The 13728-nt window shown below is 42.1% G+C and overlaps 1 protein-coding gene across 2 annotated transcripts in view; it reads left to right on the top strand.

The window, feature by feature from the left end:
* RALGAPB (Ral GTPase activating protein non-catalytic subunit beta) overlaps nt 1–13728 on the top strand; it is a 3411848-nt gene that overhangs the window by 2641901 nt on the left and 756219 nt on the right. For both annotated transcript variants that reach the window (XM_044090192.1, XM_044090191.1), the window contains exon 24: nt 10498–10663. In XM_044090192.1, the coding sequence (XP_043946127.1) occupies nt 10498–10663 (166 nt within the window). The remainder of the gene's footprint in view (nt 1–10497; nt 10664–13728) is intronic.

Here is a 13728-nt window from a genome sequence, read left to right as displayed (position 1 = left end):
CTCTCCTCCTCCCAACAAGCTCAAACACATGTGAGAGATGTAACCATATAGCCAAACTGGAGGCTGAACTCTCTCAACTCACTACTGGCCCAGTCAGTCAGGAGGAGAAGGTAACCACACACACCACAAATCCAGTCTCACATAGACCTACCACAACGTCCAACCAAACACATAAACACACCAAAACATATTCGGAGGCTCTAAATAAGAATCTGCCTAAGCAGCAGAGACCTCCAAAGCAGACATCCAAGCACCTGCTACCACAAAACAAAACATGTGAAACACATAACTCACAAAGTCAGTGTGCCAAACAAATGCAGCCCTTAAGGCTAAACAGCACACCTGATACACTTGTAATAGGTGACTCTATTGTCAGACACACTGATGTCCCACTCACCAGACTGAACAAGGAGAGGGTCATGGTAAGCTGCCTGTCGGGCGCCAGGATCCACCACATAACGCAAGCACTCAGATCACTCCAAAGCAAGTACAAATATGACTCATTGTCCATGCTGGTGTGAATGACCTGAGATGTACCTCCCTGGACTACATGAAAAGAGACATCGAGGAGCTCTCTAATCATGTAGCCCAGGCCGGCATGACCCTGACCTTGAGTAGCATCTTACCCTCACCAAGAATGATGCCACAGTATAAAGACAAAATGCTCAATTTTAACAATTGGCTTAAGTATTGGTGTCATTCAAAGGGGATCCAATGTTTGTCAGCCTGGGATGACATGCTCGACAGGCCACGTTGCTTCGCTAGGGATGGCCTGCACCTGTCATCTCTGGGCTTCCGGATATTGGCAAAGGCTTTTGCCACCCCCATAGTGCCTTTTTTAGGCAAGGCTCAAAGGACAAACCCACCTCCATAGATAACACTGGGAAAAAGAAACTAAGGGTAATGCTACTCAACGCCAGAAGTCTAAACCTCAAGATGCACACACTCGAAGCTCTCCTCAGTATGGAGAATATTGACATCTGTGCAGTAACAGAAACCTGGTTCAAGGCTCCCGAGAACACCCCAGCACTACCAGGTTATACCTCATACCACACTTTTCGGCCCCAAAACTCGGACCGAACCACAAAAGGAGGGGGAGTATCCATATTTATCAAAGATACTCACACCTCCAGGTTAGTGGCACTGCATGAAGCAGCAGAGACCATCCATGTGCAACTAACAGTGGGCAAAACTGCCTTTCAGTTTATAGCCTGCTACAGACCACCCTCACAAACTCAGGAACCTCACTCGTCCTTCCTGAAAACACTGGAGAATATGAAGGTCTCTCCAAACACCATTATACTTGGTGATTTCAACTACCCAAACATAGACTGGGAGCATTACTCAAGCCCCAATGCCCTAGCCCAAAGGTTCCTTGAATTTATAAACTCAAATGCTATGGAACAACTAGTCACCACTCCCACAAGAGGGGAAAAACATACTGGACCTGATCATCACCAACATGGGGACTCAGTGCTCCACACCAGAAGTATACCCCTCATTGGTAAGATCGGACCATAAATTAATCTCACTGGACATCCACATCCTGTCCCACCCCCAGCCCAGAAAACCACAGTGAAAAATTTCTCAAAAGCAAATTTCACACTTCTCAAAACCGAGGTGACATCCTTCAAAGCCCCCGGGCCAGCAGAAACTACAGCCCAATCTGCAGAAACCTTTATAAATGCATTCTATGGACACCTTCAGGAATGCATGGATCATGCAATCCCAAATAAAACCAAGACCCAATCCTCCAAAGGCAAGCGTCCAATCTGGTGGACCCCAGCCATAAGTAAGCTTTACAACAAAAGGAGGAAGCTACTACATGATAGAGCAAAATCCCTAAAAGGGAAGGCAGCTCTGATCAGTACTAGCAAAAAACTACGGTCGCTCATAAAATCATCCAAGGCCAGCTTCGAGAGAAAAATTTGCACAGGACACCAAAGATAATCACAAGGCCTTCTTTAGTTATGTTAGAAACCTGGGCGGCAACTCCCAGATATGTTCAGAGTTAATCCAAAATGACAAAAATACACTGAATCCACAGACATAGCCAGCATCCTGGCAGACAGGTTCAGTGCAAACTCCCCCCCCCCCATCCCCCCTAAAGATCAAATATCTATTCCAGCAGAGAGTTGCTTCCCCGACATCTCAGATGCTCAGGTAAGAGCTGTCCTCTCCAAGGCAAAAAACACAGCATCAATGGGACCGGACGGTGTCCTGGGCTGCATCCTACATGAGCTCCAAGAAGAGCTAAAACCACATATAAAGTTACTGTTCAACCTTAGCCTTAGTAAAGGATATGTATCCAAGGAATGGCGTACAGCTACAGTGGTCCCGCTCCACAAAGGCGGTGCCTCAGCAGACCCTGGAAACTACCGCCCCATAAGTTTGACTAGCCTGGTCTGCAAAGCTATGGAGCGGATCATCATGGAGCTCATAAAGACATTGGGGACCTGCAGACGCTGGATCCTACCCAGTTTGGCTTTATTAAGGGCAGATCCTGCCTCCTGAACCTGGTTGATGACTTTGAAACAGTCACCAAGGCCATAGATGAAGGGAAGGTAGTACATACAGCCTACCTGGACCTCGCAAAAGCCTTCGACACAATACCCCACTCGGGCATCATAAATAAGCTCTCTAGCTTAAACATCAACCCCTATGTCATAAGATGGGTTGCAGACTGGCTCAAGGATAGAACCCACATGGTCAGAATTGCGGGAGCCATGTCCGACTCTAAACCAGTTACTAGTGGCATCCCACAAGGCTCAGTCCTGGGACCTCTCTTGTTCGGTATATATTTCTCTGAGGTACAGGCTAACATGGGAGGACTATGGCTGACCAAGTTCACAGACGACTGCAAACTGGGTGCCATAATCTACTCACCAACTGACACAGACATCCTACAAAAGGTCCTCACAGAGACGGATAACTGGTGCCAGAGCCATGGCCTGAAGCTGAATGCCAAAAAGTGCATAGTCATCCCCTTTGGGAAAAACAAAGTGCCCACAAATTACCACATAGGTGGTAATCCATTAAGCACGGAAGAAGTAATTAGGGACTTGGGGACCCAAGTGGATAGCAATCTTTCCTTTGACAATCACGTCGCTAAAGTGGTCAGAAAGACCTTCTATATCACCCACCTTATCACAAAAGGGTTTACATCTAGATCAAGAGAGGTCATTGTGCCCCTCTACTCATCACTCATCAGGCCCATAATAGCATATAATGCCCCATTTGGGATGTACCTAACCAGACACCTGCAGCAACTGTAAAGACCCCAAAAGTACCTCACCAAGATGATCAAGGGACTCAAACAAATGATCTATGCTACCCGTTTAAATAAACTCCAGCTATACGCAGTTGCATACCGCATACTCAGAGGTGACCTGTGCCTGATGTATAAAGCCATGTCAAACCCAGATTTAATGGACATGCTCCACCTCAGAAAATCCAAATCCCTTAGAGCTACGTGCTCAAGGGACTTAAACCTCAGCACAGAAATTAATAGAACATGCTGGAGGGACAGATTTATAACCCAGAGGCTCCCATCACTCTGGAATAAAATCCCAGTCCACGTCAGACAGAGCCCCTCACTGCTTCTTTTCAAAAGGAATCTTGACAAGTGGATGGGTAATCATAAGTTTACCCCGGGGATTACCTCTGCGTCACTGCTAGACAGAGGCACAGTAAACTAACCTTAAAAGGGTATAGTAAACTCGTTTAAAAGGGTGGCGAAAGCCAAACACACTCTGGCTAGGCTTGTAAATGCCCCAGAGCAGATAGCCTAGTATCAACCTATGAACCTATATGTAGGAAGTATACCATTGCCTAAATCCATAGCCTTTAATGTCTTTAAATCTAAATTCTTGTGGATATATGACGTGTCCATGACCTGTAAATTATTTTGAAAATCTTTAAGATTCAGGTCTCTCTACTTTACTTTGATTTGTAAAGATAATCTGACTAGGCAATTCTTTAACATGTTTTGTAGCTGCTATTACATATCCTTTATAACAAGATGCACACCATTTTGGTGGTAACCATTTATGAGCTCTTTCCCTGTGTGCACATAATATATGTACCTTAAAACATAATTACTATGCTAACCTTGTTGTTCCAAAATTATATGAAAAAATACCATATCCTGTGTCTGCCTGTTTCTGTAAATCTTTAGTTAGATTTGTTAGGGTATAAACTGATAATCCTGTATATTTACATTCCGGATTTTCGTGTGCTGTAATAGTTTGTTTGTGTCGTTCGGCTTTTAATGATTGGTAGTGGATTTTTACGTTCCGGGTTATCAGCCCTGACGCACAACCTTCAATGAAGGCACGCCCCATTCACGTATGCCTCCACACAGACGACGCTCTAGCTGAGAATCGAACGGGACAACATCTTGCTACGAGGCGACAACGCTACCGCAGCACCACCACCGCAGTTCTATATAGTAAAATTATTAATTAGTACCTATGTTTCTGCATTGCAGATCTGTCTTATTATACAATATTTACTTTTATATCAAGTAAGACTTTTTTTTTTTTTTTTTTTTTTGCTGTTCACAAATTCAGATTTTGGGTGTTAATAGTTTCAAAAATAGTTTCATTTAGCACATTTCCTTTTTCATTGTATAGGCAGTCAAACATGAATATAATATCCTGAAATCTAACAAACTAATACTAGAGGAATGTCTTTTCCTGACAGGGGCACACAAACATTAATCCAGCACTAGGACAATTTATGTGCATAAGTAAACTGAAGTTTAGTGAATGCATTATGCAGTGGATGCTGGTCCTCCCATTTCAGTATTTCTGTTTTTCCTATGTTATGGTCTGGTGATATTATTTGAATCTGAAATGCAGCAAGGAATACTTCATGTTGACATAGTTGTTCTGCATCTGTATCTGTACTACACACTTGTTCTAACTGTAAAGAAAACTTTCCTTTGGAGAACTGAGACAAATTTACATAAATTCAGTTAGCATGCTGTCCATGTACTGAATAAATTATGAAATTATATTTTTATAACCATAATTATAATGCCAGTTCCTGATAAAGTAATACTAGATTTACAAATCTTGTAGACAAATTTATTGTGAATCCTCAAAGATGAAAAAAAAGCATTTCTGTGATGGCATAACTAGTGGTATAGCAAAAGATCAATTTGCCAAATCTATAACTTTAAACAGTTTACTCGGTGGGTCTAACCTGACTGCCATTTCTGGTGTACCAGGCACAACCTGTGCTACCAGAATGATGTACTTATTTACAAGTCTAAAATGCTAGTCTATTAACTGCCATTTTTTTTTCTTTACCAGCCACATGGGTGAATTTGATGGGTTTGACTCTTATTGTGATGCTTTTTTCCTGTCAGTGTGTAATACATTTGCAGATGACTTATTTTTCTTCTTTGGGAATGGGATATTGTTTCTGATAAGGTAGTAACTTGTATTTGGAATGTTCCACCCTTACTTTAGCTGTGGCAACAGAATCAGAATCTGTCTCAACTTTAGCTCACAAATCTGGGTATTCCTGTAGTAAATGATATTTTAAATCCTGAGCATAATCGGTGCAATCTGTTGCTTATAACTTCTTACAATTTTCTTTTTAAATTACTGTATGTACTACAGCATCTTTATTTCTCAAAAAAAAATCTGTTATTGAAGTCCAAAAGAATACCTAATCCTGATATGTTCATTCCCAGAATGGCACTGTCACATTGAGGATGCAACAAGAATCCAGGATGATTGGTTTAATTTATAATCTAAGAAACCAAAGTCTTAATGGTCAATTCTGTCAAATTTAACCCTTCAAATTCTGAGAAACATCATAATTATACTTGTGTCTTATGGGTATCGGTTATTCTCAAAATTTTTTTTTGTAGAACTATTGACAGTATTAATTTCCACTATTGTAAGCATTTCCTCTTTTTGTCCTGAAGTCTGTGTCATTTACATTGGTTTTGGGTGCATTAGACTGATCTGTTAATGCCGGATTAATGTGAATCCCTGCTCTCTCAGTCCCCACCAGTGCTACATTTGTGCTGACGTCTGAGATTAGAATTAGTTAAGCAATATTTGTGTCTGAAACCATGCTGATGTTAGGAACTGAAGGAACTGCTGGTAGTGTTTGTCTCATCAAATTTTCTAAACTAGGATGTAGTAACTCATACTGCAAATTATGCGGTGGTCTTTCTGTAACCTCACGCATTACAAGTTGTTATGATTTCCTGGCAATGTCTATTCCTGTGCGTACTTAACATTCCTTTAGTGATAGCATTGAATGTTGCATTTTTGAAAACATTTTAGTCTTAGACTGTTGACATTATATGACCTAGTTTTTAATTTTAAACCACATATTTACTGCTTCTTTTATTGTGAAAGTCTTAAACTTTTCTGACATTTACTGTCTGATTTAGCTGTCAAATCCGTTGTAATAAAAAATTTATAGGTTAATGAACAGGAGAATTGAACATATTTTAATTTTGATGTGTTGCATACTTTCCTAATAAAAGAATGAATAATTTGTGGTATAAGAAATTATAAAGCAAGGGACAAGATGCTAAGAGAAACAGACCTGAGCTTATCAAAAGCCGTGGATGTTGTGAAATTACTAATGCACAGTTAAAAGAATTGTCTGAGGAAAAATGTGTTTAAAATAAGTCAGTTAAGACTATTGCGAGCAGGAAAAAGTCTGGTAAGAATACGGTTTAATATAATATACTGTTAACATTCTTTATAGTAATATAGTCCTGCAAAAGTGAGATATTTTATAAAAGTGTAGGTATGAGAAAGTAAGCTTGGCAAGGGATTCCAGATGGAGGTCAGTCTGTGTCATCGTAATTGAAGCTTGCAATAGGTGTGACTGAGTGTGAGAGAAAGCATTGCTCAGTTTTTAATCCTTGCTGCAGAATCTGTGCTGGATGATGACATTTTTCTAAGGTGTTTGAAAGGAAAACAGATGTTTTCAAAATAATTGAACAAAAATTTAAAAATGAGCTTTTTGTTTGTAAAGTTGAAGTGAAAAAAACGTAACTGCAAAATCTGAAAGTGCTTGGCTGAATTGATTGTACTGCATTGAGAATACAATGCACTTTTGGAATGAAGCTCTAAAATTTATGGACAGAATATTGATTTTAAATAAGACACAGATGCAGAGTGTACTCTTTCATGCTTGTTTATTGAATCACATTTGTTGTAAACAGTCTGTGCAGTGCCCATCTATAGTGCACTCATTTCTTCCTTGGTGTCTGACCCAACCTTTTATTAAGAACTTCTTTTCAAATTTATAGAATCTTTGTTTAATTTAGTTGAGCAACAGATCGAGCTCAGTAGCTCAGTGTTAAGGGTTACAATGACTTTTTTGCATATGACATCCTTAAAGAATCAGGGGCACACTCTTCTAAAAAATACCACTTTCCAAAGCTTCTGAACACTGCCTGTATTTTCTAATTTGTGCTCCAGGGTTCTATGTCTTCCACATCCATCTTCAGTATTGCATATCAGGTTCTAGTCCACCCATAAATTGTATTCCCTGTTGAAAGCTTAGCATTTCTCCCAAAAGTCTCTTAGGGTGGATAATAGTAGTAGTGTTAGGTGGAATATAAATACCTGCCGGGATACTCCTCCTCACTGGCAAGTAACCCCTTGCTACCAGAAATGTACCATTGTTATCTTTTGTTCCTCTTCTGTCTCTATTGGAGCCCCTCTCACAAAGGATTTTGCTTCCTGTTTCCATTGTCTCTGATACTGTGCTGAATATCAGTCTTGAAATCCCTTTCTTTGTCAGATTCACATACTTATTTCTATAAAATGTGTCTTTAGCAACATAGCTGTACTTGTATGAGTATTGACAAAGCAATCATTCTGATAAAAAATATGCTTTCCTCATATTATACATGACATTTCATCAATGTGCATTTCCAACTTGCAGTTTAGATGCAGACAATGTTTGTCAAGCTGATCTTGTATGCAGTTGCTGCTTCTCTTCTTTGTTTGAAACCATGTTGCACATTCACAGATTTTCCCCTTCAGTAAGAACACACAATAAACAAAAAACTAAACACAGTTTCAAAAAAAAAAAAAAACTTTTTAACTCACAGCAAACGCACGAAACTGTGTACACTTTCCAAAAAGGAGGTCTTTCACAGCAAGTAGAAGCAGTTATCCCAAATTGACAGTTCCGCCAACAGGCATTACATAGTTTAAAGTTAGAGATAACCATGCTAAAGTGCTTATTAGAGCTTGTGTTCCCACTTGCAAAGATTGCTATCTGTTCTTATCTCCATTCCCCTAATAAGAAAAACAACTTGCATTCTTTCAGTAAACTTTGACTTTTATCCTTAAAAAAATGCAATAACTATCCTTAAATTAAATTGTGTATTGTAATATTTAATTCATTAAAAGACTAAAGTTGCTGGGAAGACAAATATTGGTTTAACTATTTACTTCCCACAGTTTCAAACTTCATTTGTTTTCATTGCACTGTTTGTAAATTTTCCCCTTTAAACATTGAATTGTATTGCACCTTGTAAAATCCACTCAGAACACATGGTTCAGACCTTTCCTGATTAATCACTTAGAGCTGCATGTTCCTTTTTTCATTTAAACTGTTTTCTGATAGAAAACATCTAGTAACTTTGCAAATACGAGAAAGTACCCTTGTAGATATCATTCAAAACACAGTGGTCAGATCTCTCATGATTAATTGCTTGCACATTTTTGCTCATCGCCTCCAGCTAAAAACAGGTGCTGATTGAAAACTGAAAAGTTAATAACTTTGGAAATGCAAGAAAGGACTATTGTCTTTCATGCTTCTCATAATTTTCCTTGTTTTTCAATCCGGTTTGCTTAAATAAGTGTCTGTAGCTTAAACAAAGGGCATTAGTCTAGACTTCCATCTCAGAAAAACAGGGAAGATTATCTTTTAATCTTACATATACATCTCAACAGACAAAGATCACAACATTGTTAACTTTAACTTGATACTGTTCCAATTCTTATCTCCTCCCAATACTGTTCCAATTCTTATCTCCTCCCAAAATACTCCCTTTAATATACTGTTATCCAACAACACCAACAGAATTGGTATCCCACACTAAACTACTAGATGTAATGACCACCTGAAATTTGACCACCACCATCAGCAAGCCATAAAGAAAACATATCGAAAGCTAGGCTGCCTCTATAGAGTAAAACACTACCTCACTGACTCTGCCATACAAAACATAGCTGCCAGTTTTCTACTTCCCACCCTCTTGTATGTCTCTCTTATCCTAACCAATCTCAACTCCTCTCTATCAGCCAAACTAGAACAATGATATAATAAAGTAGCAAAATTTGCAAGAAAACCTACAGTATAGATTCCATCATTGCCTCTTTCTCAAACTACTAAATTGGCACAGACTAAATAAATCTCTATTGTACTCACAATTAATTACAACATTCAAACTACTGCACAACCCTCATTCAGCCTTACACTATCAAGAAACCACTGTACTTCACTGAAAAGTCCTTGCTCTTCATAACTAAACCTACCAAAAGTACAGGGCACTCACTGTATTCACACTGTATTGCTGATGGCTGGAATACCATCCTACTCCATTTAAGAACACACTGCAACTTGAAAGATGTTAAATGCCAGCTGATGCAACATGTGATAGCTAAGTGGCACTGCACTTCACTTACACCTCTCGTTTTTAAACTTGAACAAATATAGCTATATAAATTCATGCCATACATCTGTGCTGTATAAAACTTAATGTACTGTTATCACAATTGTACGCTCCTCTTTCATCTCATCTCCTTTATCTACCTCGTCTCTCCTTCCGTCCTTCATTTTTTTTGGCTGCTGTAACTCTTATCTTCTTTTGTTCTAGATTTCGAATAAGTCTTTATAATAACAAATATTGTTATGTAAACCTGACAGTCTATGCATACTGATGATATTTGCAGTGCATATACCTCCCTGAATTAAAAAAATTCTATTTATAATCTAATCTGTGTAACTTATTTTTAATCAAAACTGTTGATGTCACCAATGCCAAGGATGTCTAAATAATGGTACTGTTGCTCATGAATGAAACTGACTGTAAATGATGTAACGTTGCAAATAATATCCATGATGTTTGTATTATAGAGTTTTTCTCCGCAGGCCTCCTCTGAAAAAGCACATTGTTCAGTAAACAAATGCCAATAAATAAATAGCATGAAGTCTGCCATTATAACTAACCTTTTCCTTCTTCTGTCTTTGTGGAATTCTACTTTGTGGTTGTGTGAGGGCGGTCTTTAAGCTCTCTCTCCACCTTTCAGGTCTTTCCTTTTCACCTGACCTGTTTGTCATGTAGTCTTCCAGAAAGTGCAGCTCTGAGGAATGAAAAAGGGGGTTGTAGATTTAATGCTTCAGGCAGCAGTTAAATAATTAGAAAGCTAGTGTTTGCAAGAAAATCTATTTGGACAGTGAACCTCCAGTAACTTTATTTTATTGTTTGTTTTGCAGATTCTGAAGAATGTGGAGTCATCTAGAAATGTACAACCTCAATTTATGGAGTTTCTTTTGACTTTGGGTTGGTCAGTTGAAGTAGGTAGACACCCTGGCTGGACAGGTCATGTCTCTTCAAGTTGGTCCATTAATTGTTGTAGTGACACTGAGGAGGAAGAACCAGGTAAGTTGTAGAGTGCATTTCCTTTGTTAGATGTCTTCAAGTGTATTCTGTAGTGGATTTAAGCTGATGAAGATTAGCTTTAAAATTCTCATCCTTCCTGTTCAATACGCTACCCTAGAGGCACATGTATGCATACAGTAATGAATAAAATAATTGCACAAATAAAAATGTGTGGGTAAAGTCAATTGATTTCATAAGAATTGATAAACTGTTAAACCTACTGCTGTTCTCAGTTGTTAAATCATTTAGACTTTCAAGTAAGATTGATTTTTGAATATTTAGAATGAAAGTGCATTAGTTTATAGAGGCAATGACATTTGTAAATATTTAACAACTATGTTCATTTCTTCAAATTCCTAATTCTTCTGGCAGTATTCTTGAGTTAAAGATGTTTGTATCAGTGGAATCTTGAAATAACAGATCTGAAGTAGGCAGACTTCATTTGTCTGCAACCTGTGGGTATCGGATCCGAGCCGGCATTTCAAAAGCTTAGGATCCGAGCTCCTAGCTCCTCCCTCTACCCATAATCCCTTGCCAAGCCCTAACTGACCTCAGATTTCATTTGCCGCATTTCAAGTAGCAACGGATTCCTCGAGCTCCTGGCAGCTAATTTGTTCAGATAAGTTTGACAGAAAAAAATTTGAGTTTAATCCTTTTTTCTAGTGGTGTGTGTGTATTAGGCTTCCTCTCTTTACCTTGTATACTTTCTCGGGTTTTGCGCAGTTTTGTGTGAGTTTTTTTTGTCTGTTTTGTGTGTGTTAGGCCTATAGGGTGTATCCATGTCAGAAGCCCCTAAGGCAGTTTTCTCAAAATGTACCGAGTGTGGCCACAAGCTGTCCCCAGCTGATGGCCACACTCGGTGCGTTAAATGCTTGGGGGTTGAACACCTGTCTTCTGGTTGTACCATATGCGCAGGGTTCAACCCCCGAGCTTTAAGGGACAGGAGGTCGAAATTAGTACTGGCGGGACTTCTCCCTCCAGATACTACTTCGGCCTCTGCCCCTGTTAGCCAGCAGCCTTCTTCGGGTGCTACGGTCTCCCTTTCCCCGACAGGGACTCAACCTCCCTCCAAGAAGCCGGAGGATAGGGAGACCATTAGAGAGAAGGAGAGACAAAAGGAGAGACATAGGGAAAGGCACCATAAACGACGGGCCGAGACCTCAAGCTCGGCCCCTCCGTCTAAGCGGGCCTCCCCTGTGTCTTCTAGATCTCCTCCTCCTCGGCTCCATTCCCCTCGGTTCTCTCCCGGACCCGAGGAGGAGGAGACTAGCCCTTCGGTGAGGTCTCCGAGGCGGTTTTCTAGGTCCGCTTCGGTGGCCTCATCCAGATCTACCTTTTCAATGTCGGAAGCAGACATGGACCGGATGATGAGGCGTTTCATCCAGGCCTAGATGCAAATGGGAGTGCTCCTAGCCCCGCCCCAACCGGGAGGGGCTTTGACCCCATTTTTCACCCCCTTGGCTCCTTCTCCGACCCGTCTTCCGGGTTCGGAGCTGTCGGAGCCGGGCAGAGTTGGATCCGGGGGTGGTTCGGATCCGATTGGTCGGGGCACCTCGGATCCGATCCATCCCTTGAGTGCTTCGGGTACTTCGGACCCGACCTCTCGGAGCAGAGGGCCAAGCCTCGGATCCGAGGGAGCTGGTATGTCTTCGACTCCGTCTAGGTCGGAGCACATCGGTCTCTCAGATCTGATGGTATCGGCTCCGGCTCCGATCCGTGCGTCTGATCCGAGTGGGGGCCGACTCTCGGGGCTTAGAGAGGCCGGCTCTCCCTTGGCTTTTGACGTAGTGGAAAGGGCACTGTTGAGGACTTCCGGACCCCCGGTGCCTGCCGCGGCTCCACCCCGCACTCCCTTGCAGCTGGGCCAGGCTCCCATCAGCCGGTCCCAGGGACAGCCCGCCTCGATGTCCCAAGTAGTTCCTTTGGAACATCTGGCTGCTGAAGAGGACTCCTCGGACACTCCCCCCGAGGAAGTACCTCGGAAACGTAAGTGTAAAAGGAGACACTTGGACTCCCCTGAGTCCATTACCGAAGACACAGACTTGGATGAAGGGGAGGGCTCCCCAAGGTCACCCCCGGAGGACGTCTCCTTTGGAGACATTATGGAGATGCTTAGAATCAGGGGGGGGTTGTCTGCCCCCAGGGCCTCCTCAGACGAGTCTGTGTTCTTGGAGGCATTTGAGGCGGGCCCATCTACCTCTTGGGTGTCCCCTCCTGCCGATCCTCTGGTGGACCTTATTTCCACCAGAGCATGGAAGGAACCGGACACCGTTGAGCCTGTCCCCAAGCATCCAGATCGTATCCTGAGCCCACCATCGGACCGCACTCATTGGAGCAAGGGCCCCCCGGTAGATGCTATGATGATGGCCGCAGCCACAAAGAGGGAATTGGCCCAGGAAAGTCCCTCTATGCATCCTCCGAGCAAAGAGTCATGCTCGATGGATCGCATTGGGAAGCGAGCTTTTAGTTCAGCAACCTTCTCTTTGAGAGTGCTGAACTACATGGCACATGTCATCAGGATGCAGCGCGACCTGATTAAAGAGTACGCGGCATCTCCCCCAGAGTCCATGTCGGCGGAGGACAAGCACCTGTACTCCACCCGAATGGCCACTCTCAGATCAGTTTCTAATACTTCTATGCGGCTACTTTCTCACGCAACGGAGGGAGCCGCTAGAGCTAGTGGAGCGGGCCTCATCATGAGGTGTCAGGCCTGGCTCCGCCACTGTGATTTTGCAGAGCCCTTCAAAGCGACCTTCGCCAATGCCCCCTTTGATGGTTCTGCCCTATTTGGCAAAACTGTTCGCAAAACTTTAGTCCAGAGCGAGAAGGACGGGAAGACGCTGTCTGCCGTCGGAGTCCGCTTCTCAGCTCCCCAGAGGTCCTTCTCGAAGAACCAAAAGGGACAGAAGAAGATGTGGTTCCGGAAGTCTGCAGCAATCCCAACCTGCTCCGGACAACCAGTCCTTCCGTGGCAGAGGAGGACAGGGAGGTCGCCGTCCTAGAGGCAGAGGGGCTCCTAGGAACTTTGGGTCCAGAGAACCTTTCTCTGACAGACCCACGCAACA

The sequence above is a fragment of the Protopterus annectens genome, chromosome 12.part0 (genome assembly GCF_019279795.1).
Source record: "Protopterus annectens isolate FY-2018-M chromosome 12.part0, PAN1.0, whole genome shotgun sequence".
NCBI lineage: Eukaryota > Metazoa > Chordata > Ceratodontiformes > Protopteridae > Protopterus > Protopterus annectens.
This window is presented reverse-complemented; position numbering and strand designations above follow the sequence as displayed.